Here is a 25,620-nt window from a genome sequence, read left to right as displayed (position 1 = left end):
AAGACTTAGTGAGCCAAACAATACAGAAGAACAAAGTTGGAGCACTCATACTACTTGGTTTGAAGACTTTACTATAAGTCCATGGTAAGCAAGTCAGGGCGGTATTAGAAAAAGACTAGATACATTGCAATAGAGAGTGATAAGAATAGAGAGCCCAGAAGTAGACCCACATAAATAGTCAATTGATCTTAAAGGAACAAAATCTAATTGACTGTCTTATTGAGTCTAATGATCCTTTTGCCTAGAGCAGAAATTGTATCCACCAGATCATTGTGACTAAAGTCACATTTCACTTTTCTTTGTTTGCTGGGAGGAGATTTTTCTCTCATAACTTCAATTTTTGGAACATGGCAGTCATTTACAAGGGTTTGGTACAATGTAATTGAGTGAAATCGTTTTATCCATAGACCATATTTTGAGATAATACCAGTCTTCATTTTATTAAGTTGGGTAATTTCGGCATGGCTTTAGATGTCAAAAATAAGTGTGCTCTAAAAAGAGATGATAGTGAGTTTAGAAATTAAAATAGCCAACTTAAGCAAGATTTACACTTTAGTATAGTATACATACCAATTTTAATTTTTCTGAATTACTTTTCCAGAATTTCTTGAGGTTGGAAAAAAGCAGCCTGCTTTGGATGTTCTTTATGATGTTATGAAAAGTAAGAAACACAGAACATGGCAAAAGATACACGAGCCAATTATGTTGAAATACTTGGAACTTTGTGTGGATCTTCGCAAGAGCCATTTGGCTAAAGAGGGATTATACCAGTATAAGAACATTTGTCAACAGGTATGAAAAGAGCTGGGTTTTATATTTTTAATAGTGCTTTAATGATTTTCAGAGAAGTTTACCTTTTAAAGGTAATATGCTCTTATGTCATAAAATTTGCTCTTAAAGCATTCTGTGGTTTGTTGAGAAGTATTTTAAGGTTTTCTCTCTCTCTCTCTGGTTAGGTGAACATCAAATCTCTAGAGGATGTTGTTAGGGCATATTTGAAATTGGCAGAGGAAAAAACTGAAGCTGCTAAAGAAGAATCTCAGCAAATGGTCCTAGACATAGAAGATCTGGATAATATTCAAACTCCTGAGAGGTATGTAGGTTAAATTGCTAATTCTTTTTTTTTTTTTTTTTTTGCTAATACATTTTTGTCAATGTTTTTCTTTACATGTGTCTCCCTCGTCCTCATTTGAAGTATAGATGTTTATTAGAAAGAATGCTTACCTTTGGAATTTTAAGTGTCTTAAAAGAAAGCCATATTATTCAGAATTCATAAAGGTGGCAAATTAACAACCTTCAGATAGTCAGATACTAATTTAAATGGTTGTAATATGGGTGGGGGATGCAAATACTTGAACACTTACATGGCATCTTTACAGTGTGCCCAAAGTTGTAAGAAGGATTCACACTTTCTTACACTGGTATCATTGTTGGTTTTGGTTTTTTTAATCTTAGGGCAAAGTAGGAAATCGTGTCTAAAATTGTTTTTAACTTAAAAAAATTTTTTTTTAGTGTTCTCCTAAGTGCTGTAAGTGGTGAAGACACTCAGGATCGTACTGACAGACTACTTTTAACTCCATGGGTTAAATTCCTTTGGGAATCATATAGACAGTGTTTGGACCTTCTTCGAAATAATTCTAGAGTAGAGCGTCTCTACCATGATATTGCCCAACAAGGTAAAATGAGAACTGATTTGAAAAGTTGACTTTTAGGAAAAGACTTTGCAAAAGATTGACAATTAAAGTTAACCTGTTTTTCTTCATCGTATTTGTTTTATAGTTTTTATCCTCATTGAGAGATGGTTGGCATTCATTCAAATAGTAACTAAGTGACTATAAGAAATTTGTTTTACTAGTTAGGGTAATTCTATATGAAATCCACTTCATGGATGTCTGAAAGACAAAGTCATTTTGGAATTTCCCAGGTGACTAGAAAAACAAATGTAACTTTTTGATTGCTTTCTGATAAATGTGACTTGTGCTTTTTGACTTCACCTACTGCATATATACTTAATCATGCCGTGGCTTTTTTTTTTTTTTTTTTTAATGCTTATTTATTTTGAGAGAGAGAGAGTGAGCAGGAGAGGGGCAGAGAAGGAGAGAGAGAATCTCAAGCAGGCTCTGCTCCACCAGCGCAGAGCCTGATGTGGGGCTCGAACTCATAAACCCATGAGATCATGACCTGAACCCAAATCAAAGAGTCGGTCATTCAACCAGCTGAGCCACCCAGGTTCCCCATGTAAGGGTTTCTAAGGTCTTTTTAAGCTCTGGACTTCTGTGATTCCTTGAAAAATTCATATTTTTATTTTCTTAAACAGTATTACTGAACATAGAAATAAGTCATCTTGATGACTCTGGATCATCTTAAAAGGTATCCAGCTGTCATAGTGCATATACAATTGACACTTGAACAGCTTGGGGTGGGGGAGTAGAGGCGCAGACTGAAACACCCCTTTGACCCCACTCATGCACCGTTGATCTGCCTGTGATTTGCCTATCCGAAAACGTAACTATAGCCTACTGTTGACCAGAAACCTTGCTGGTAACATAAACAGTTGATTAACACATTTTGTACGTTATATGTTATATACTGTATTAAGGTAAACTAGAGAAAAGAGAAGGTTAAAATTATTGAAAAAATCCACATGTAAGTGGATCCACACAGTTCAAACCCTTGTTCAAGGGTTAGCTGAACTTTCAGTCCTAAAGAGCTGCATCAAGTCTGTTATCTTAATCTTGTGTCTTGTCTTTACTGTCACTTACCTTGCTCTTAATGGAGCTTTCTAACTGTAATACAAATGGGGTATGTGTGACTTGAGAGTAGCTTTTGACTTTTTCTTACTTTGGCCTCTGTACAACCTTATGTTGCCATTCTTCTCACTATGGGGATGATTGGCATTTGTTTTATCAAGTTGTAAGTGACTTTAAGGAATATTTTACCAAAAAAAAAAATACTGTAGGGGCACCTGACTGGTTCCATTGGTAGAGTATATGACTCTTGATCTCAGGGTTGTAAGTTGGAGCCCCATATTGGGTGTGGAGATTACTTCATAAATAAATGCTTATAAAAATATTTTACTATGAGTATTACAACTTCTGTTTTATTTACATAGCATGTGTGAATTTTCATTTAAGACAAGTAAACTTGGGCTTTTTGCTAACTACTGATACATAAATGTTAACTTGAAGTTAAACTGCATCCCTTCATTTTGGGCCTATTGAAATAGAAATGCTCGCTCTCTCTCTCTTTTTTTTTTTTTAGGGCAAAGGAATTCTGAAAAAATTGTTATATTGCATATATGACCGTAGAAAATTATTTTAATGACAGAGCAAGTAGTTAAGGTATACATCTATGTACACAGTTGAAATCAGGTTATCATAAGCCCAAATTTTGTTAGATAAGAAGGCTGTTTGTATTCCAGGCTAGAATTTTTTGTTCTTTTAGGATTTGAAGTGGTAGGTGTTTGAAAGGTGAGTCCCTCCTACACTTCAATTGAATAGCTTCCCATTTGTAAATTCTCCCAGAATCCCAGAAACAAATTTTAGTCCTAGGCCAGGACTATGTCCAGTAGATGGTCAGGACACAAGTGACTAATGACCTTGATCATTTCTGAAGACTAATTATAAATTTGTGTAAATCTTGTTAAAATAACTGATTTCAGTATTTGAAATAAAACTTATTCACATACTTGTTGATGGTGGAAAGTACCTAATATATTTTATAATTATGTCTATAGCTTTCAAATTCTGCCTCCAATACACCCGTAAGGCTGAATTCCGTAAGCTTTGTGACAATTTGAGAATGCACTTGTCACAGATTCAACGCCACCATAACCAAAGTACAGCAATCAATCTTAATAATCCAGAAAGCCAGTCCATGCATTTGGAGACCAGGCTTGTTCAATTGGACAGTGCTATCAGCATGGAATTGTGGCAGGTATGTTGTGAACTACTGTCTGTCTTTTGTAGTAACAGTAGCCCATATTATTATTATTATTTTCTTTAATGAGTATCTTTCTCTTGATACTTACTGGTTAATTTTAATCATTAAGTGAAGAATTTAAGATCATCTGATGGATAACCAAGAGTTCTGAACAAGCAATCTCAGAATATCGTGGTTCTAGTTGCCTGCTGTGAAATGGGGGTCAAATGTGTGCTCTTTTGGGCCCAGTGGCTTTCCATATAAAACAGTTCATCCTCAGTGCTGCTCCAAGTGTGGTTCATTGCCTGGTGCCAGTCTGTGAACTACCAGATTGAAATAATTAGGAGAATATGCATTTACGAAGGGTTTTTTTGGGGGGAAGGATAGCAATTTCATGGTGATGGTGTGTGTGTTTTATTCTGTTTAGAAAAACTGAGCTTGTTTTTCAATTAATTTTTGTAATAATTTTACTGTATTTTATAAAAGTATTGGTGGCAAAAGGTTGGAAATTAAAAACGAAACGAAACAAAACAAAACTTGTCCTTTGCTGTAGAGAATTGGAGAAGCGCACTGGATCATCTCTCAGATTTCTTGGTGCTGCTTTGACTTAGTAAACATGCATGGGGAATATCCCACATGGGAGATCTCAGTGTGGTGCTGGGAGTCTTGCCCACTACTTGAGCTTTTTACACTAAGAATTGTGCAAAGACATTTTCACGTGATTTTGTAGTCACAACTTGAGACTTCTACATGTTTGACCAAAATATAAAATCTAATTGAAATTGCAAAGAAAGAGTGGTAGTTTTTTGAGTCAAGTGAAAATGTGATTTCCTGCTCTCCAAAATATTTTCCATTTCTGTAGGGACACCCTTAAAATACTACCTGATGAAATGGGAAAAAGAGGTTCTATAGAAGGTAGACATACTCCTTATAGAACAAATGGATAGATAAGTAGAAAGAAGAAAGAAGGAAGTAATACTCACATGTTATCACTCAGAAATAACCTCTATGTTTTGTTTTAATGTCCTTCTAGATATTTTTTCTGTATATCCCAAGTGGTATGATAATCACTTTTAATAAAGAATTTTAAAGTCACATTTATTGATGTGTAAGTTACACCCAGCAAAACTCGCCCTGAAGTCTGACAAATGCAGTAACCACCATAATCAAGATGTAAAACATTTCCTCAAAACGGCCTCATGCCCCTTTGCACCCAACCCTTCCCTGATCCTTAAGATCCGCTGATCTGTTTTCTGTCAAAAGGATCTGATTTAATCATTAAAACGATCTATTACGGAAAAATTTGTAAGCATATAAAACCATGTTTGCAAGGGTACTTTGAAACATTTTTAGGACAGTCAATGGGATTTAAAAATAACCTTTGCAAATTAAAGCATAGTTGGCAAAGTTGTCAAGATAGTCGTAGAATAGCTAACCTGGTTACTGTGTCAAGCTTTAGGCTGGGGCTGGTTGGCAGAAAGACTAAATAAAATTGAATTCTACAGAATTCTCTATGGGGCAGATAGATGTTTGTATAGATATTTGGCACTTTCTCAAAATACACCCCTGCTACTACTGTGAAAGAGACAGAAAGCAAAACACTGTGTTCTATACGTCAGCTGGCACATGTTCAAACCTGTGCCAGTTCCAACCTGTTCTGTCTAATTTTAAGAAGTTTAAGGATTTAGTATGTTTGTGATCATGGCAGTTTTGTGAGATACATCAGATACTAGATTATAGATGAATAAAAGGAACCACACATAACGGGATTTTACTTCCCACTTTTATTCTTCAGTGTTTTGTGTTTTAGGTTTCATAAAGAGATTTGGATTAGATTTTTTGTTCGTTTAGAATGCAGTGACTGTAATTTATACTCCTAATTTTAGGAAGCGTTCAAAGCTGTGGAAGATATTCATGGACTGTTTACCTTGTCTAAAAAACCACCTAAACCTCAGTTGATGGCAAATTACTATAACAAAGTCTCGACTGTGTTTTGGAAATCTGGAAATGCTCTTTTTCATGCATCTACACTCCATCGTCTTTACCATCTATCCAGAGAAATGAGAAAGAATCTTACACAGGAAGAGATGCAAAGGTAAGAATGTTGAAGTCAGATAATATTGAAAGTATGAAACAAATATCTCCTACTAAATGGCATGGTTCCAGGTTAGGGTTTCTCAACTTCTACACTGTTGACATTTGGGGCTGGATCATTTTCTCTTCTATGGGACTATGCACGAAGGATGTTTTGGAGCATCCCTAGTTTACCAGATGCCAGTAGCAGTTCTTTTCCCTTCTATCAGAAATGTCTCTGGACATTGTTGTTCTTTGGTAGTAGCAAAAACCTGATGGAGAAAATTGAATATTAGGAAAGACAGTGTTATGGTATGAGCTTTCTATCCATAAGTGGTATTTAGAATCTAGTTTTAGAACAAATAAGAGAATTAAAAAAATAAATGCTGCCATCATGCCTGATTATAAGACATTGACTGAGTGTGTGTTTGAACATAAAAAAAGGGTCTATGACGTAGCAATCTAAAGACCACTTTTTTCCTTTAGCATCACATGTAACCTATTTTCTTCCAGTCAAATATATGTATTTTTTTTTTTTAATTTTTTTTTTTTTTTTTTTTTTTCAACGTTTAGTTATTTTTGGGACAGAGAGAGACAGAGCATGAACGGGGGAGGGGCAGAGAGAGAGGGAGACACAGAATCGGAAACAGGCTCCAGGCTCTGAGCCATCAGCCCAGAGCCCGACGCGGGGCTCGAACTCACGGACCGCGAGATCATGACCTGGCTGAAGTCGGACGCTTAACCGACTGCGCCACCCAGGCGCCCCCAAATATATGTATTTTTAAACGTGTTTTGGTTGGACTCCGGCAGCTCACACACCACTCTTTTCTCTTATTGGCAGACCATGTTATTTTGGCCTCCATAATTCTTTATGTATACCAAATTGTTTTTCTTTTACCTTTACAGCAATACACGGAACCAACTAAATTAATTTTTCTAGTATATTTTCTTTGAAAGTCTTGAGGACAGTGTTCACTCATTGTCCTTCATGTAATCCGTGTCTGAGATTTAAAAAAAAAAACAAAAAAAAACAAAACTTGGTTTCCTTTAAGGTACCTATGTACCATCCCTTTATTTTTATTTATTTATTTAGGTTTTTTTTTTTTTTTACATTTATTTATTTTTGAGAGACAGAGACAGAGTATGAACAGGGGAGGGGCAGAGAGACAGGGAGAGACAGAATCTGAAGCAGGTTCCAGGCTCAGCGCCGTCAGCACAGAGCCCTTGCAGGGTTCGAACCCGTGAACCGTGAAATCATGACCTGAGCTGAAGTCGGCCGCTTAACCGACTGAGCCACCCAGGCGCCCCAGTACCATCCCTTTAGAAACTGCTGTAATAGTATTATAATAGTAAGTATTAGGCTATGTAGCTCTACGTACATTATTCTGTTTAATCTTTACAATAGCCTCATGACTCAAAAAATTGCCTTAGGTTTCAGTCTTGGAAATGGTGAGGCTGCGATTCTGACCCTTCACCCTTTAGCTCCAGAGCCCATTATCCTTAATGTAATACGGTGATCTGAATTCAATCTGACTTGCCTCTTGTGTTTTAAGGAAGCTAAGATTTCTCTCCACCACGCGTCCTCCCAACACCCCTGTTGTGTTCACTGACATTCTTTGCAAATTTCCACCCCTTTCTTAGTGTCATTTTTCTTAGCTTTTAAAGCTGCCTTGTTTTTCTAAGGAAGCATGGGATATACAAAGGTATCTATTCTACATTTTAACCTCCCAGTCTTTTTCTATAGCTGGAAAATATTGACAGTAGTAAGTGGGTAGATGAAGTTCTGATTCTCCCAAGTACTCATTTTAGTATGGCCCATTTCTCTTAATTTCCTGTTTTGATGAATAATATGTATGAATATAGTCCACCAAAGGTGGTGTACATATTCTGTCACTGGCATATCTTACAAAATGGTTAAAGAGAAGTGTCTTTCTTTATGTCAGGTAACATTTATGAATGTAACAGATTTGTGATTTTGTTCTCCAGAATGTCTACTAGAGTCCTTTTGGCCACTCTTTCCATCCCTATTACCCCTGAGCGTACTGATATTGCTCGACTTCTGGATATGGATGGCATTATAGTCGAAAAACAACGTCGCCTTGCAACGCTGCTAGGTCTTCAAGCCCCACCAACACGAATTGGCCTTATTAACGATATGGTTGGTATAAGTTCGAGCATTCTTACAGCTCAGAATAGGAAATTTATGGTCAGGGTTTACAATTCGTGCCAGGTGGTTCTGATGAATGGACTGGTTTGAGAACTGCCGGTGTAAGTCAGCACAGTGTTCCTTTAAGGTGATTCCTCTGTAGGGGGTGGACTGAAGTTACATTTGATGTAGTAGATGAGAGTTGGACTACCTCTGAGGAATAATGTGGACCACTCGGTAAGAGAAAAGGTAATGATGGGTAAGGTTCATGGCTTACTTCAGAGGGCTGCAGGAAAACTAACCAAGCTGACAGATGGTAGAAATGGGGTGATGAGTATAGGAATGAATGTGAAGTTGATTAGGCCTGATTCTGGACAATGGGAATATTTCCAATTTTTCTTTCTCTTTTAATGTTTGTTTATTTTGAGAGAGAGAGAGCACAGTCACAAGACCATGAGCTGGGGAGGGGTAGAGAGAGAAAGAATCCCAAGTAGGCTGTGCGGAGCTCAATGCAAGCCTCGATCCCATGACCATGAGATCATGACCTGTGGCGAAACTCAAGAGTTGGAAGCTTAATTGACTGAGTCACGAAGGCACCCCATGAAGTACTTTTTAAAATGCAGATTTCTAAAAAAAAATAAATATAAATAAATAAATAAAATGCGGATTTCTAGGGGTGCCTGGCTGACTCAGTCTTCTGAGAAGAGCATGTGACTCTTGACCTTGGGGCTGTAAGTTCGAGCAACACGTTAGAGATTACTTAAATAAAACTTAAAAAAATGTAGATTTCTAGGTTGTACCCAGTACGTACACCAATCAATTTCAGAATATGGAGCCTAAGGTTGGTGTATCTTTACAATGTTTATGTTGATGGACTTTTGCATTCACTGGAAATTAGCATGTGAGTGTGTATTATTTTCTTAATGTTTATTTATTTTGAGAGAGAGAGAGAGAGAAAATGTGCTCCACGGGGGAGGGGCAGAGAGGGAGAGAGAGAATCCCAATTTCGGGGCTCAATCTCACGAATCACAAGACTGGGACCTGAGCCCAAACCAAGAGTCTGCTGCTTAACTGACTGAGCCACCCAGGCGCCCCTTGCACATGTGTATTACATGTCAGGCAATTAAGATTTACAACTTTAGGTTTTAGAGAGTCTGACTCACAATAGTCAGACTTAGTAGTTACTGTAATATAATAGCCCAGTAAATTACTTTGGAACAAGAGAAATAAGAGGGACAGTTGCTAGAGAAGAGGCTTTGCTTTTCTGGCAGAACCTGTTAAGTAAGAACTAATCAGTTTTCTATGTAGCAACACTTTTCCCTTGGAACACATTTCTGTAACAGTAAGAAGGCAGATTCCCTTTGTTGTCAGTTTTTATTTTTATTTGTTTGCTTGAGAGAGAGAGTGAGAACTGTGTGCAAGCAGGGGGAGGAGTGGGGAGAGAGAGAGAGTCCCACAGCATTGTGGAGCCCGACGTGGGGCTCGATTTCGCAAACCGGAGATTGTGACCTGAGCTAGGAGTCAGATGCGTAACTGACTAAGCCACCCTGGTGCCTGTTGTAAGCTTTTAACAAGAACTTAATCTGCAAAACAGCCCTTCTCTGTTTTTGTATGCCTCCATGTTTTATTTTGTTGCCACTGGCCACAGGTCAGCTTTGTGTTTTGACGAGTTTTTGTGGGACTGACTTAGAATTAAGTGAATAAAATGATAGCATTTTCTTTGGGAAGAGATCTTACTAGCAAGTAGTGTAAAAAAAAATTTTTTTTTATTTTAAAATACCGAACAAGTGTTTAAACCGGAGAGTCCATATCTCTTGAACTTTTATCTACATACCTAACACACACCTTGATGTTAAAGTTGGTGTCTTACACTGGTTTGTTTATCATTGTTGGAGAGCTTTCGGCCAGCAGCCAGGACATCCAGACTTGGGTCCTTATTGTGCCCATAGACAGGTATAAAAGTTTATGAGAACGGTACAGGTTGGTATCAAGTCAGTAGATTAGCTGGCTGTCAGTGGGCATTTATATAAGTCGTTATGAGTTCACCATACATTCAAGATTGAGACCTGAGCTTTGAGCTCCTATAACTGAATTTGTAAACACCAAGAGAATGATTTTTCTAAATTTATTTTTTAATGTTTATTTATTTTTGAGAGAGAGGCAGAGCACGAGCGGGGGAGGGGCAGAGAGAGAAGGAGCCACAGAATATGAAGCGGGCTTCAGGCCCTTGAGTTGTCATAACAGAGCCGGACGTGGGCCTCGAACCCACGAATCGCGAGATTGTGGCCTGAGCTGAAGTCAGATGCTTTACCGACTGAGCCAGGCACCCCGAGAATGATTCTCTTATCTCAGGAACATATTCAGATTAACCAGAGTTCATAAGCAACTCGTTCTTAGATCAGAAAGCCAATTATAAATCTTAGAAATATTTTAACAGATTACAGTAGCCTATTGTAGCATATCTCCTCTTTGGGGAAAAGGGTGCTAAATGGAGAATCTAGAATAATTTGATAGGAATACAATTACAGCAGGGAGAATTTTATTTGAATGCTTATACCACACCACACTTAATTTCAATAAAGGCACTTGTGAGGGAGGTATTCCAGAAATGTGGAAATCAGTCGTGCACCCATTTTGGATAGGAGGTAGACTAGAGTGCTCATGTGTGGGGATAGGATCTGCTGTCATTTGCCTCAGTCTTGTGACCAGTCTTGTGGCTACACACACAATCCTGCAATAACTGTGCTTGCAAGTCTTGCTGTGTCTCTGCAGGTAGTCTGCTGTCTTTGGGTTTGCAGTTCCCCACATGTAAAGGGTAAAGGTCCGTGTGCATTATATATTCTAGTTTATAGTTTAGGTAAGGTATGATTTAATTATGGGCAGTTTTGAGGTTAATAAAGTTTGGCCATTTTTTGTCTCCCTTTTTAAGAAAAGTTATTCAGGTGGCACCCTTAGTTGAGTTTTAGTCACATATAAAAATGTAAATCATAAATGTAATTGGGTACATTCTCATGAGGTGGTTTATAGTCCTCACTCCCCATGCCCCCCAAAATAGCCACTTGCCCTGATATGCGACACCACACATAAATTTGCCTGTGTACTTTATATGAGATTTGAGGTTCACATAAATGCGGTATGTTAAATTCTTGTGAGATTTATTCACATGTGTGTAGCTTTTTTTTCTTCGATCATTTCTGTATAAGAACCTATCCCTGTTTGTCCTGAGTTTTTTCTAATAGGGGCTTTTATGAATAGTGTTGGCATGGTAATTTTTGTGTGCTCCAGTAATTTGTGAACTGTGGGATTTTACTTATTGCTGGTAATTAGGTTGGCCACACTAGTTGTCTTTGTAAATATTTTGTTGGTTTAGAGTTTTTATATCCTTATTAAGCTCTTGGGAGACTTTTCACTGTAGATAGATACATAATTTGGGGTAAGAGACCCAAGTGTAGTTTTCTTTTAGAGTCCTCTGGTAAATTTAAAGAGGATTGAGGCTGGTCTTTCAGACACTTTCTAGATCTCCAATCCTGTATTTTTCTTCTTTGTATTCAGTTCAGTTGGGAATTTAGTTGGAAAATTTCCTTCAGCAGTTAAACCTTTTGTTCATTGTAGGTCAGATTCAATGTATTGCAGTATGTTGTTCCTGAAGTGAAAGACCTTTACAATTGGCTGGAAGTAGAATTTAACCCGCTAAAACTCTGCGAGAGAGTTACAAAGGTAAGGCTTAGTGTTCTAGTTTTGGTTATATGACCTTTGCTAGCTGGCCTTTTTTCAGGTTGTATTTATACTGAGAGAGAAGTATTGTCCTTTGTGTTTAAATTCAGTGCACATTTCATTGTCTTTTTTTCTTTATGTTAAGGGAAAAGATATTTCTGATGTGCTAAATAAATAAGCCTTTGGAGGTAAATTAGCAGCATGGCTAATTTAGTCATTGCTGTCAGTCACCTTCAGACAAGCATCAACATAGTTTTGTATTACATTTGTATTTCCCTGCACTGTGATGTTTCTGTATGTTAAAAAAAAAATGAAAAACTTCATAAATGTTTTACTGTTATTAGAAAGTATGATCTGTTTTCAATGTAATGGACTTTACAGGTTCTAAATTGGGTTAGGGAACAACCTGAAAAGGAACCAGAGTTGCAACAGTATGTCCCACAGCTGCAAAACAACACCATACTTCGTCTTCTGCAGCAGGTAAACATTTTTAAATAAATGTTTTATTTAGAACTGGAATTTCTCCCCTTGATTGTTTTTATCACAACACTAAAAAATTGAGGAATGGCCTAGGATTTGAACTCCTCACCAAATTCTATCCTTGCCAAAATTAGTCTTAATTTATTTGATTTGAAAAACAATATTTTACGTATAATTTGTAGTTTTTTTTCTCCTTTATCGTTGAACACTATCTACGTACATTTCTCCTCATTAGTAGTGTAAATCTGATTCAACACCTACATGGTTTTAAATTGTCTAAAGGGTACTGTGATTTATTCAGACTCTACCGATGTAAATCCGTATTTCTAGGGGTTTTTCTGCTATTAGAAAATGTTGTAGCAGTGAACATTTCCATACATGTGTCTTTACGTACTTCTGTGACTTTGTGTAATATCAGAAGTGGAATTAGTCACAGAGTTTACACATTTAAAGCTTTAATAGCTCTTCAAGAGATTCAGTTAGTGAACCCTCCTACCTGTGGTGAGTGGGGAAGCCTTTTCTCTTACTAACGCTATTTATTGTTAGTCTTCTAACATACTTTAGGCTGACTTCTGTAAGTTTGAATATTAGGGTTTATAACATGGCTTAAATGTTCCTGTTTTGTCTTCCATTTGTTTCATTGGGAGGGGGCTTTTACTATATTTTCACTTCAGTATTTATGCACATTTCATTGACCTGCTTTCTTTTGTATATGTGAGCAGTGTTATTTCTTATGTGCTATATAAATAGTTGAAGGCTAATTAGCAGTATAACTAAATAGTAATGCTGCCAGTCTCCTTCAGACAAATAATTTTATTAAAAGTGTTCAGATGAATTAGGTAAGTAGCAGATCTCTACAAATATATGGCCATTCAGGGCTTTTTGTTTGATGAAACTAGGATTTGAAAGGATTATGCTTTTTTTTTTTAATTTTTTTTTTTCAACATTTATTTATTTTTGGGACAGAGAGAGACAGAGCATGAACAGGGGAGGGGCAGAGAGAGAGGGAGACACAGAATCGGAAACAGGCTCCAGGCTCTGAGCCATCAGCCCAGAGCCTGACGCGGGGCTCGAACTCCCAGACCGCGAGATCGTGACCTGGCTGAAGTCGGACGCTTAACCGACTGCGCCACCCAGGCGCCCCGAAAGGATTATGCTTTTGAGGAATGGTATAATGTGATGGTTCAGAGCATAGCTTTTGGGGTTGATAGCTTTGAATTGTGATTCCAACTCTAGCAGTGTAGTGTTAACAGTTAACTTTGAGCTTCAACTTCTCTGGGAAATGGACATAGGTTCTACTCATAGTTGTGTAAGACTGCACATAAAAATGCTGAATAAATTATAGCTATTACTGCTAACCTTGTGTTCTTTATGCAGGTGGCACAGATTTATCAGAGCATTGAGTTTTCTCGTTTGACTTCTCTGGTTCCTTTTGTTGATGCTTTCCAACTGGAACGGGCTATAGTAGATGCTGCCAGGCACTGTGATCTGCAGGTATGTGCTGGAAGGGACACCGAGGTAGAAGGCCTTTAAGGACTAAAAAACACCTATCCTTTGTTTCTCGCAGTTTTGGTTCAGTGGCACCATTTTAAAGTTGTACTGAATGGGTTTTCTAGCTTTTGTATTTAACATTCTTAATGTTTTCTCATATTCATTTGAAATTTTTTATCAAAAGTTACTTATTTGTGGGGCGCCTGGGCGCCTCAGTCAATAGGGCGACTGACTTGGCTCAGGTCATGCTGTTGTAGTTCACGAGTTCAAGCCCTGCGTTGGGCTCTGTGCTGACGGCTCGGAGCCTGGAGCCTGCTTTGGGTTCTGTGTCTCCCTCTCTCTCTGCCCCTCCCCTGTGTTCTGTCTCGTGTGCACACACGCTCTCTCTTTTCCTCTCACTCAAAAATAGACATTTAAGAAAATATAAGGGACCCGTCTGTAGAATGATTTCGTATTTGTATATAGATGTAACTATTGATGAGGTCGTTTAATTTTCAAAGGTTCGTATTGACCACACTTCTCGGACCCTTAGTTTTGGATCTGATTTGAATTACGCTACTCGAGAAGATGCTCCAATTGGTCCTCATTTGCAAAGCATGCCTTCAGAACAGATCAGAAATCAGTTGACAGCGATGTCTTCAGTACTTGCAAAGGCACTTGAAGTCATTAAGCCAGCTCATATTTTGGTATGCATCTTGGGGAGAAATGAACTACAGAATCTTTCAGGGGCCCTTACGCTATGTCTTGCACAAAAAGGTTTGTTTGGGATGATGTCTGAGAAAAAGACTTTATTATATATTTCCTATTCAGTTGTATTTCTTAGTTTTGGTATTGTACCTATCACATATAAGAGGATATCCCCTCTTCACCCCCTCTGTGGGATTTTTCCTTCCTGCTTAACTTCTTTCCTTGTTAGTTTTGTTAGCCTTTCTCCTTGGCTTACATGCTATAAAGTAGATTTGTTGCAGAGAACAATGGACCTAGCAAATAAAGGTTCTTCAGATATGTCGCTGCTATTAAAGATTTTGTATAGGTCATAGTATTTGGTGCTGGGAGCTAGTAGCTTGAATAACATTATCTCTTGTTATTAAATGCAGATATACGTAAGGGTAATAGGTCAGGATTATTTAGTAATTTTTTGGATGCCTAATACCCTGGTGTGTCATGTGATAATTTTTTTAATCCATTTATTTTTGAAGCAAGAGAAAGAAGAACAGCATCAGTTGGCTGTTACTGCATACCTTAAAAACTCCCGAAAAGAGCATCAGCGTATCCTGGCTCGCCGTCAGACAATTGAGGAAAGGAAAGAGCGCCTTGAGAGTCTCAATATTCAGCGTGAGAAGGAAGAATTGGAGCAGAGGGAAGCTGAACTTCAGAAAGTAAGGAAAGCTGAAGAAGAGAGGTTGCGACAGGAGGCAAAGGAGAGAGAGAAGGAGCGCATCTTACAGGAACATGAACAAATCAAAAAGAAAACTGTCCGTGAGCGTTTGGAGCAGATCAAGAAAACGGAACTGGGTGCCAAAGCGTTCAAAGACATTGATATTGAAGTATGTAGCTCACTACTTGTTACGGTCTTTGATCCACATTTCAGAAGCACGGTTCTTTACCAATTAGTGATTTACTTTGAGTAATCTGGTTATTTTCATTCGTTTGGGTACAGCTGATTCATTAACTATAATCTGTGAAGTAAGCATTTGTTTTAAATGGCTCTGTGCAGTTTTTAGCCATTGTTAAAACAGAGTTGGGTACGTGCAGGTGTGCGGAATGAGAAGTAGATGTTAAGATTATGTTGTTTTTCCCTACACAGAAGTGGAAATATGGCTATTGTAAAACATCCTTACGTTGCCTAACTTTACCCGCTGGTAACACTTACTCATTGTATAAAAAGTAACTTAGGTTTTGATTTTAGAAAACATTGCTCCATACGCCTTTCTTCTATATTCTTATTAGTGAATGTGCGTTTGTAATACTTCACAGGATCTGGAAGAATTGGATCCGGACTTTATCATGGCTAAACAGGTTGAACAACTGGAGAAAGAAAAGAAGGAACTTCAGGAACGCCTGAAGAATCAAGAAAAGAAGGTGAATGAAAGGACTGGTTGGTAAACTTACAACATGTCAGGTTAACAGAAATTTCTTTCTTAAATACTTTTATTTTCATGTCATTCAGATTGATTATTTTGAACGAGCTAAACGCTTGGAGGAAATCCCTTTGATAAAGAGCGCATATGAAGAACAGAGGATTAAAGACATGGATCTGTGGGAACAGCAAGAAGAAGAAAGAGTAAGATTTACATTGGACTGTAACACTTTTAGACTGTAAGCTATAATTAAATCCTCTGCCAGTAATGGGGCCACGGTTTCAGAACTGATCATTCTGTGCTCTTTTGCGAGGAATGGTGGCACTTTAATGGCTGAATACAGACAGACTGGTGGGCAGATAGATGTTTTTACAACAGAGGTTAAAAAATGAAACTTGTAGTAACGCAAAAGACAGGTGAAAAGTTCACTTAAAAAAGAGCTTTATGAGGATATAACTCCCATGCCACACAATTCACCCGTTTAAACTGTGTAATTGATGGGTTTTAGTACATTTACAGAATTGCACAGCCATTAAACTTTACCCCAAAAGAAACTCCACACCTATTAGCAGTCCCTCCCCATTTTCTCCACACCACTTTGGCCTTATGCAACCACCAGTGCCCTGTCTGTCTCTAGATTTGCTTATTGTTTAGATATTTTATATAAATGGAATCATACAGTACATGGCCTTTTGGGACTAGACTGTCCCTTCCGTATTTATCTAATGGTACAAGAGCAAGGCTTTCAAATGCTCGTGATTAAATTGTGATTAAAAACTAGTGGCCCTGTTCTAGTTTTTAAAAAAAAAGTAAATACAGACAGACAACAAACCTGTGGGGACTTGCAGTGTGGAGAATGCAGCCTCTTGGTTCCACTGGAGTGTTGCCATCCTGTGCTTCATTTGCCAGTTCTTCCCATTCTTTCAGAAGTTCGAATTTTTGTGATAATGTGTAAAATCAGAGAAAACAGAGTGCAGACCAGATAAAATATTTGAGATGATTTGTTGTAGTCTCTGCCCTGAAGCCTTCCATTCCCCTTTGGAGTACAGAGAGAAAAGTCTTCTTGAATCATTAGTGCACTCTGCCTGAACCTCCACAGTTTTCTTTAAGGGAGAAAATATCTTTCATAATTAGATCGTAGTGCTTATTACCATGAGGTGTTTACTTTTTGTTTTATTGTATACGTTGTAGTTTTTCCTTTATAAAAATTTTCAGTACCATGGGCCTAAATAAGAATTTCTTACAGATGCCTCAGGACTTACCCGTCTCCTGTCCCTGATTTCCGCCTAGGGACACATGGGCATGGATATAGTAACCCTTCCATTTTTATACCAAGATAGAAGGGGCAGAAGATCTGCTTGTCATTCTTTGAGTATATCTGTCAGGAATTGAGAGTAAATTACTAATCAGAAAGTGAATGCTTTGAAATTTAACTTCATGTTATGTATTTGCAGATTACTACCATGCAACTAGAACGTGAAAAGGCTCTCGAACATAAGAATCGAATGTCACGAATGCTTGAAGACAGAGATTTATTTGTAATGCGACTCAAGGCCGCACGACAGTCTGTTTATGAGGTGAAGTTACTGGTTTCAGGGAAACATTTATTCCCTGAATAAATGAGCTTTTTTGTTTTGCCTTAAGGTTCTTTAATGCAGTGGTACGTTGTGTCTTGAGCCAACGTTTTGTAATAATCATTTAAATAACATTTTAATAGAAACGTTCTTGAAAATATTTTGTAGGTTATTAAGCAGTCAGCCATCACTATAAACAAATTTTCTGAAGGTGCAAGTGGACTGCATTATATTTGCTTTGGATGTAAGGTTTGTTTACTGTTGGATTTAGAAAGGAAATAATAGATCAAAGTGTCCTGCTCTTAAATTCTAATTTAATTATTTGATTTGGTTTGAACAAAAACAAACCCACTGGGTGTAGGAAAAAATAACTGGCCACAACACGTCACAAAAACCGGTCATTGGGAAATGTGTGTACATAGGGTTTCAAGAAACTTGCGGTGCTTTTGTAAACTTCAAATTTAGCTGGTTTGTAGGGCTTCAAAAGATTGGATTTTTATTGTCCATTCTATTAATAGGAAAAACTTAAACAATTTGAGGAGAGATTAGCAGAAGAAAGGCATAATCGGTTGGAAGAGCGCAAAAGGCAGCGTAAAGAAGAACGCAGAATAACCTACCATAGAGAAAAAGAAGAGGAGGAGCAGAGGAGGGCAGAAGAACAGATGCTGAAAGGTATCGCTAGACCAAGGTTGGAGGGTGTGTGAGGCAAGGTTGATAGTCCGCCTTACAGTAATCTTACTTAGAAAATACAGGAATGAGGAACCAGGATCAGTGGCTTCTTAATTGCAGCTAACTTAAGCTAACTTTTAGTTGTCTGAAGTTTGTTTTAGGTGAGGATGTTCTGTCCTCTTCTAGCTTATTGCCACATCTTTTTTTTTTTTTTTAATTAATACCATTCTTTAATTTTTAATTTTTATCACTCAAGTTTATGTAGCACTGACATGTATTAAGGAGCACATACTACATGGAGTCTGTCAGATGGTCCTTTCTCTGGAATCCCAAGATGTTCAGGAGTTGGGGAGGCATTTGAGTATCTTGTTGTTACAAAAGTGTCGAGTGGCATCATACTTGTTTTCTTGAATATCTTCTGCCCCTTAGCTCATTGTAAAATACAGTTTTTTAAAAAGATTTTCCTTCTACCTTACACTGCCTGCTGAATACCAGCAAAGTAGACCTAGTTCTAGGGCAAAGACTTGTAACACTTAATAACCTAACCCGGTATCTAGAGCGTGAAGAGAGAGAGCGTGCTGAACGGGCAAAACGTGAGGAAGAGCTACGAGAATATCAGGAGCGGGTCAAGAAATTAGAAGAAGTGGAAAGGAAAAAACGCCAAAGAGAGCTGGAAATTGAAGAAAGGGAACGACGTAGAGAGGAAGAGAGAAGACTTGGTGACGATCCACTTTCTAGAAAGGTGAGTGTAGAAGTTACTCTGTTTTTATGTGCCGTGCTTATCACCCGGTTGTCTTGCATGGTCCACATGCCTCAGTGCACATATCAGTGTCTGAGCTTCATGTTTTATTTATTTTTTTAATGTTTATTTATTTTGAGAGAGCAAGCCATCAGGGAAGGAGCAGAGAGAAAGAAAAATCCCAAGTGGGCTCTGTGCTGACAGCACAGAGCCTGATGTGTGGTTTGAACCCATGAACTGTGAGGTCATGTCCTGAGCCAGCACCAAGAGTTAGACGCTCAACTGACTGAGCGACCCAAGCGCCCCAGAATCTGCATTTTAACAATATTTCCAAGTGATTCAAATGCCGCCCTAAATATTTTTAATATGCGCTCACGTCCAAAACTGACTTTTATTCCCCCTCTAGTTTGTGTCTCTAATCCCTGCTCCTGATTGGTGGCACCGTTACCCATTTAATCTTAAGAGTTTTGAATCTACCCCGTCTCCTTTCTGTTCTGCGTTCCTGGCTTAATTTAGAATCTTCTTTTGTATTATTTTACTGGTCTCCTTACTGTTCCCTCTGATTATAGTCTCTCCCCAGCTTCAGACCTTCCTCTACATCGTGGCCATTTTTTTCATGATGTATATTTGATCATTTTACCTGCTCTTGGGTTTCAAACTTTGCTTTGATTGGTACTCATTACTTAGAACCAAAGGTAAAACCTGCCTTAGCAGTCAAGGCCTATCTTGTTTCCTGCTTTTTCCAGTAGCTTTGTCTGTCACCATTTTCTTCTTAGTCATCTATACTCTAACCGTTTCTGAGCTCGTTTTATGCCTTATGGTTCTTTGACATCTGTCTGCATTCTCTGTTTCCCCTTGGATGTGCCAGTGCTCCCTCTTAAACAAGATACAGCTTTGTTTCTACGTTCAGACTTGAGGAGCTGGAGGATTTCTTGCCTGCTGCCTGTCTCCATTCCTTCCTCCGTTCCATACCTTGTGTCAGTTTTCTTGGATGACCTGCTGTTCTTTGATTTCCGTTTAAAATGTATATGGATAGATTTTCGGTTTTGTTACTCCTGTTGCTAATTTTTATTTTTACTTCCTTGTTACTAGTGAATGTGGCCTATACGATTCCTAATTTTGTGTTCCAAAACATGATGTGTTACGCATATTCTTTTTCTCTTGGGCACAAAGTTGTATGTGTATATGGAATCAGAAATGTTGTTACTTATTTTACTTTGCTACATTCTGTTAACTTATGGGAGCTTCATCTTCTGAAGAAAGGGAGGTGACTTACTTGGCTGTGATGATGGATTCCTGAGTTGCTTTTTTTTTAGTTTTCGCAAATCTGTCCATTTTCAGTCTTTTGTTTCTGTTTTGTGCCTCCCCCTCCCTACCCTTCCTTTCAGTTAGAGTCTTTAATTTATTTACATTTAACATAGTAATTATTATATTTTTTTATTTGCTTCCATGTTCCTGCCACTGCTTCCTTCAAGCCAAATTTAAGAACTTTTCTCAGTACATTTATGTTGTCTCTAGTCTCTTAGTGATTATCACCGTTTTTTAAAATTTATCTAAACTTCACAGTCTGTAAATTTTGGGAACTCTGTCTTCTCAGAACAAAAAAATTCTGAGCATACCTTTACTTTTATTTGTTCTATTGCAGTAAGTTGAATATTTTTACATCCAGCTCACTAAAACATGTTAATCTATTTAGGACTTTCTTAACAGTTTTCCAACAAGATTGGTAAACATGATTTAGTTTCAAATATGTTTACACTTACCACTTTTTCTCTTTTGCAGATAACATTTTTTTTGGTCTTGTTTTGTATATCTTTTCAATTTTTTTTTTCCAGGCTGTCTTTGTATATATCTCCAAAGAGGTTTCTCTTTTTTGTTTCCTCCCCTCAAAGTTGAAAAATGGTGTAGTGGTTTGGTCAGTTCGAATCCTCCCTCAGAAGTTTCACGACTGCTCAGTATCCCAGTACACAGTGAAGGGAGGAGATTGCGAGAATAGTCTTGGTCTTGCTACTTCTGTAGATACTCTGTATTATTCCTTGGGAATTTCAGAATATTCTGTCCTTGGAGTGAAAGGAGCATGAAGATTTTCCTGAGACTTTGTCCAGTCACCTAAGTACATAGCCTTTATTACTCACCCATTTTGGCACTTGTGCCTTTCGTAGTCAGAGGATGCAATTTATTTACCTTAGAGAAGATTGTATTTCCTTAATCTAGGGAAAGTTTTTTCTCTTGTCTTTATTTGCCTTTCAGAGCCCTATTGTTTTCTTTTAATGTTTCCCTTTTAAAAAAAAAATCTCTTTGTCCTTTTGAAAATCTCTTTGTCTTTGTTCTCTGAGATTCCCGTTCAGTTTATATGTTTATTAGCGGGGCCTGTTCTGTTTGATATATGAACTGAGTTAAAAATTTTTGGTAATCACGTTGCCTTTTGGAATTCTTTTTGTTTGTTTAATGGCTATCATAGCCATCCCTGAAAATCTTCTTTGAGGGTCTAGTTGTGTGAAAACCTCTAATAACTTGAATTCTTTGCTGAGTTTACTTTCTAGGGCGAGTATGAAGGGTGGGAGAAACTTGGTTTTCTGGGCGTTGACATTCCCTGCATTGTAGTGACCTTAAGTTTTATGGACAGTTGAGCTCCTCTTTTCTCCCACGGTGTCCACTTGGGAAAGTCTCTTAGAATAACCTCCACCTTAAGAGTCCAGAGTCCATTGCGATGGCAGGTGACTTACCATCTCTGCCTCTTCTTCCCTTCAGTTTCTTATGTTAATTGTTGTTGGAGGTTTTATTACCAAAACACTTTTTAAAATTTAAATAAAGAGCCTCTTATACACCACCTACTTGGAATTGTCAGCTTTGTTAGCTTTTTACCTTACTCCTCCCACCCTTGCCGCAGATCTTGTTTTGTATTTTCCAGAGTGTTCTTAATTGCTGACTGTGGCCTTAGGTTATGTTTGTAGGAGCCATCAAACTGTGTCAGAGCTGTATGGGATTAAAATTGTGTGCTTTGCTCCCTACAGAGGTTGTACCACGTTTACATTTCCACTGTAAGCGTATTTATGCCCCTATACTCTTTTCCATAATTTTTAATGACAACATAGTACTTGGAAGAGGGAAATACTGTTAATAGAAACATCCCTCATTTGACATTTCATTTGTTCCATTTTAGGAGGTCCTGTGCAATGTACGTTTGGGGCACCGAGCTTTTTTCACATAATCTCAGGAGGGAATTTTGAGGATCAAAGGATATCTGCAGATATTTGAGTAATTCCAGGGGTTGGGTGCCAGATTGCTTTCAAGGTGGTATTTTGTTGATTTATAAAGCCAGTCACACCAGTTTCACTGTACTACCACTCTGACTTTGGGTTAAAACAAACCATTTTAAAACTTGTTTATATTTAAGGACTTGAGGTTAATATAAGTGCAAAAACATTTGGTAATACTAGTAGTTGTAATAAGTGTTGCCAATGTAGTGCCTCACATTAACTTTGGTGAATGTAGGACTCTCGTTGGGGAGATAGAGATTCAGAAGGCACATGGAGAAAAGGACCTGAAGTAGATTCCGAGTGGAGAAGAGGCCCACCAGAGAAGTAAGTAGAGTCAAGGAAAATAGTACCAATTAGACAGAGGTCCTGTTAATGCCTCATTAGCAGTTTTTCAGTTGGGTTTATTTTATAGAGGTGGGGAAAGGAGAACTATGAAGAATTGTATGCATGTCTGCTACCAAAGTGTTTTTATAGTTTACTTCAACGGTGCTATAATTACGGACTTCTAGATATTTTGAGAAATAAATGCTTCAGGGTTTTTGTTCCCTAATGGAATAATACTGAGATTACAGTAAGAATGAATAGTTCTAGAACGTATTTTCCTTTTAGTTTTTTGCGTATGATTATTATGATTATTATTTTGAGAGAGCGAGGCAGTGAGAGAGGGAGAGGGAGAGAGAGAATCTTAAGTAGGCCCCATGCATGGCGCAGAGCCCGGCACAGGGATTAATCTCACAACCATGAGATAGTGACCTGAGCTGAAATCCGGTCATGATTACCCACTAAGCCACCCAGGTGCCCCTTCCTTTAAATTTAAGTGGATTGAACCATCCTTCAAAAATGACTGCTCATGATAAGATGGCTGGTCATAAGTGCTATACAGAAATTAAGTTTTGAAAGCTCATAGTAATAGATGCCAGGATGCTTCTGGTAAAGTGCAGGTAGATACCTTTAATTGTCTACCTGTTTATTTGTTGATGTAAGATTTTATATTTTGTGTTATTTTTTATTAGGAGCACATATTATTTCAGGACTAGGAATCATGAATTTAGGCTGAAGTGGTTTTTAGAAGTGAATGAAATAATTCCCAAAAGGATCATTTGCTCTTAAGAAAATGGACTCTTAAAGATGTTTGGCTTGTTGCTCTGTAGGGAGTGGAGACGTGGAGAGGGGCGGGATGAGGAGAGGCCTCATAGAAGAGAGGATGATCGGCCAAGGCGACTGGGGGATGAGGAAGAGAGAGAGTCTTCTCTCCGAGCAGATGATGATCGCATTCCCCGGCGTGGCATGGATGAGGACAGAGGTCCCAGACGTGGCCTTGATGAAGACCGGTTCTCTCGCCGGGGGGCAGATGATGACCGGCCTTCCTGGCGTAGTGCAGATGATGACAGGCCTCCCAGGCGAATTGGGGATGAAGACAGGGGAAGCTGGCGTCATGCGGATGATGACAGACCACCTAGACGGGGACTGGATGAGGACAGAGGAAGCTGGCGAACAGCTGATGAGGACAGAGGACCAAGACGTGGGATGGATGAGGACCGGGGGCCACGGCGAGGAGGTGCAGATGACGAGCGGTCTTCCTGGCGTAATGCTGATGACGATCGGGGTCCCAGGCGCGGCATGGATGATGACCGGGGCCCAAGGCGTGGGTTGGATGATGATCGAGGACCTTGGAGGAATGCTGATGATGACAGAATTTCCAGACGTGGTGCAGATGATGACCGGGGGCCTTGGAGAAGCACAGATGATGATCGGATTCCCAGAAGGGGCGAGGACTCAAGGCCTGGTCCCTGGAGACCATTTGTCAAGCCAGGTAAAATTCTGGTATTCAGAAAACCAGCTTAGATGCTTTATAGACTCTGCTTGATGTGTTTTACAAATGGAAAGTGTAATCTTGCATATGCTAATCACTATTCTGTAGTGTTTCAAACAGGGACATTTCAAATGACTGTATTTCAATATCTAAATAAAAAGTTATTTTTTAGCTAAAAAATGAAATTTTAATGTATAGATAAAAACGATTAGGCTATATTATTATTAGTTTCTGGATAAATTGGTCTTTTATTTTCCCTTAGGTGTTTGTGCAGTGACTTTTATCTCAGGAGCTTGGCTTTGATATCCCACACACCAGAACAAGTTAAATAACCTTACCCCTTTTTCTGCTTAAGCGATTCGTGCTTTTTTTCCCCTTCTGCCTGCTGACTGCTTCTTTGAGGGCTCTTGTCCCATCCCTGTCCCTTAAGTATTGGTGTTTCTCAGGTTCTGTCCTACACCAGCCTTCTTGTGTAAATAATGAAAAAGTATACTTAAGTATTTGCAGTCTTGCCTACCATGGGGTTAGGCTTATGGGAAGAGCTGTTCCTTACTTTCTCAGTCTTGGGCCTGCTCATGTTTTCATACTTTTTTGTTCTTGAGCAGTTGTACATAATCTGTGACTTCTGTTACCATCTTCTCCAGGTGACTTCTTTCCTTACCTTCAGACCCATGTTACCAGTCTCATGCTGCACACAGTACAGTTCTACCTAGAAATGTCTCTGACGTGTCGCCTTTAGCCTGTTGAAACTGAATTCACACCCACAGGCTTCTCATCAGGGCCACTGCCATCTGTCCGATTTTATAACCTAGAGATCTGGGAGCTGTCCTTTGCCCTCTTTCATCCTTTATGATAAGTCTTTTCATTTAGTTCAGTTCTGTTTCCTTGTGTTCCTTAAATCCACCCACTTCTCTGTTCCCCTACAAGTGCTTAGGTCTGGGCCGCTATCATGCTTTCCTTGAACTCTTGCTGCTCCTGGTCCCTGCAGGCTCTCCCACTCCTGACTTGGAGCAGTAACCGGAGGCAGCCGTCCTAAATGCACATTTCAGTGACCAGCTTCCTTTCCTTTGCCCTTGGTGTTTCTGTCTCTTCTGGTCTCCATTCCTTCCACTGTCTGGCTGTGTGACATTTCTGTGCCTTGTGTAAAACAGGGATAACGGTGTGGTAGGTTCTCATTAATTCACGATAGATGTTTTATAGTCACTGTGAATACTGAATCATTGCTCTGAAGGAAAATACCAGATTAGGTTCCGTTAAGCCCTCTGCTCACAACATTTCTGTCAACCAATGAACGCAGAACCTTCTTTTGTGCATTTCTGTTTTAACATGTTAATTGACTCATTAACATTGGACTCGTGGCCAGCAGCACTGTATCTCCTCAATGAAGCTTATCTAAAATGGTATTTTTTCTGTAAGGCGCATCCATCACCTTCTTGTGCTTGGGACACGAGACAGCACTGCAGCACAGTGCTTGAGGGCCATTTTAAACCGTGAAATCACCAGTAAAACACAAAAACGCAAAGATGTGTTGCTAATTTTAAGACCAGCAAAAGGATACTTGTTTTAAAGTATGAGAGCTGGGGCGCCTGGGCGGCTCAGTCAGTTAAGCGTCCGACTTTGGCTCAGGTCATGATCTCGCGGTTTGTGAGTTCGAGCCCC

At 38.7% G+C, this 25,620-nt stretch overlaps 1 protein-coding gene and 2 non-coding genes across 3 annotated transcripts in view; all 3 read left to right on the top strand.

Annotated features, from left to right (window-relative positions):
- The window catches only part of EIF3A (eukaryotic translation initiation factor 3 subunit A), a 35,853-nt gene that overhangs the window by 5,522 nt on the left and 4,711 nt on the right, over positions 1–25,620 (top strand). The window contains exons 2-19 of the mRNA XM_025917969.2: positions 602–792; positions 957–1,093; positions 1,513–1,676; positions 3,737–3,936; positions 5,808–6,016; positions 7,981–8,152; positions 11,753–11,857; positions 12,236–12,334; positions 13,712–13,828; positions 14,326–14,511; positions 15,025–15,372; positions 15,803–15,907; positions 15,996–16,109; positions 17,361–17,483; positions 17,999–18,152; positions 18,707–18,891; positions 22,384–22,472; positions 23,300–23,961. Of these exons, the coding sequence (XP_025773754.1) occupies positions 602–792; positions 957–1,093; positions 1,513–1,676; positions 3,737–3,936; positions 5,808–6,016; positions 7,981–8,152; positions 11,753–11,857; positions 12,236–12,334; positions 13,712–13,828; positions 14,326–14,511; positions 15,025–15,372; positions 15,803–15,907; positions 15,996–16,109; positions 17,361–17,483; positions 17,999–18,152; positions 18,707–18,891; positions 22,384–22,472; positions 23,300–23,961 (3,360 nt within the window). The remainder of the gene's footprint in view (positions 1–601; positions 793–956; positions 1,094–1,512; positions 1,677–3,736; positions 3,937–5,807; positions 6,017–7,980; positions 8,153–11,752; positions 11,858–12,235; positions 12,335–13,711; positions 13,829–14,325; positions 14,512–15,024; positions 15,373–15,802; positions 15,908–15,995; positions 16,110–17,360; positions 17,484–17,998; positions 18,153–18,706; positions 18,892–22,383; positions 22,473–23,299; positions 23,962–25,620) is intronic.
- On the top strand, positions 11,964–12,097 carry LOC112854904 (small nucleolar RNA SNORA19). The gene has a single exon (XR_003222984.1). It is a non-coding gene; the product is annotated as a small nucleolar RNA SNORA19 (small nucleolar RNA).
- LOC112854903 (small nucleolar RNA SNORA19) lies at positions 13,014–13,143 on the top strand. The gene has a single exon (XR_003222983.1). It is a non-coding gene; the product is annotated as a small nucleolar RNA SNORA19 (small nucleolar RNA).

This window comes from Puma concolor, chromosome D2, assembly GCF_028749965.1.
Source record: "Puma concolor isolate L17-30 chromosome D2, mPumCon1.1.hap2, whole genome shotgun sequence".
NCBI classification, from domain to species: domain Eukaryota; kingdom Metazoa; phylum Chordata; class Mammalia; order Carnivora; family Felidae; genus Puma; species Puma concolor.
The sequence above is the reverse complement of the archived record's forward strand: the minus strand, read 5'-3'. Positions and strand labels throughout refer to the sequence as shown.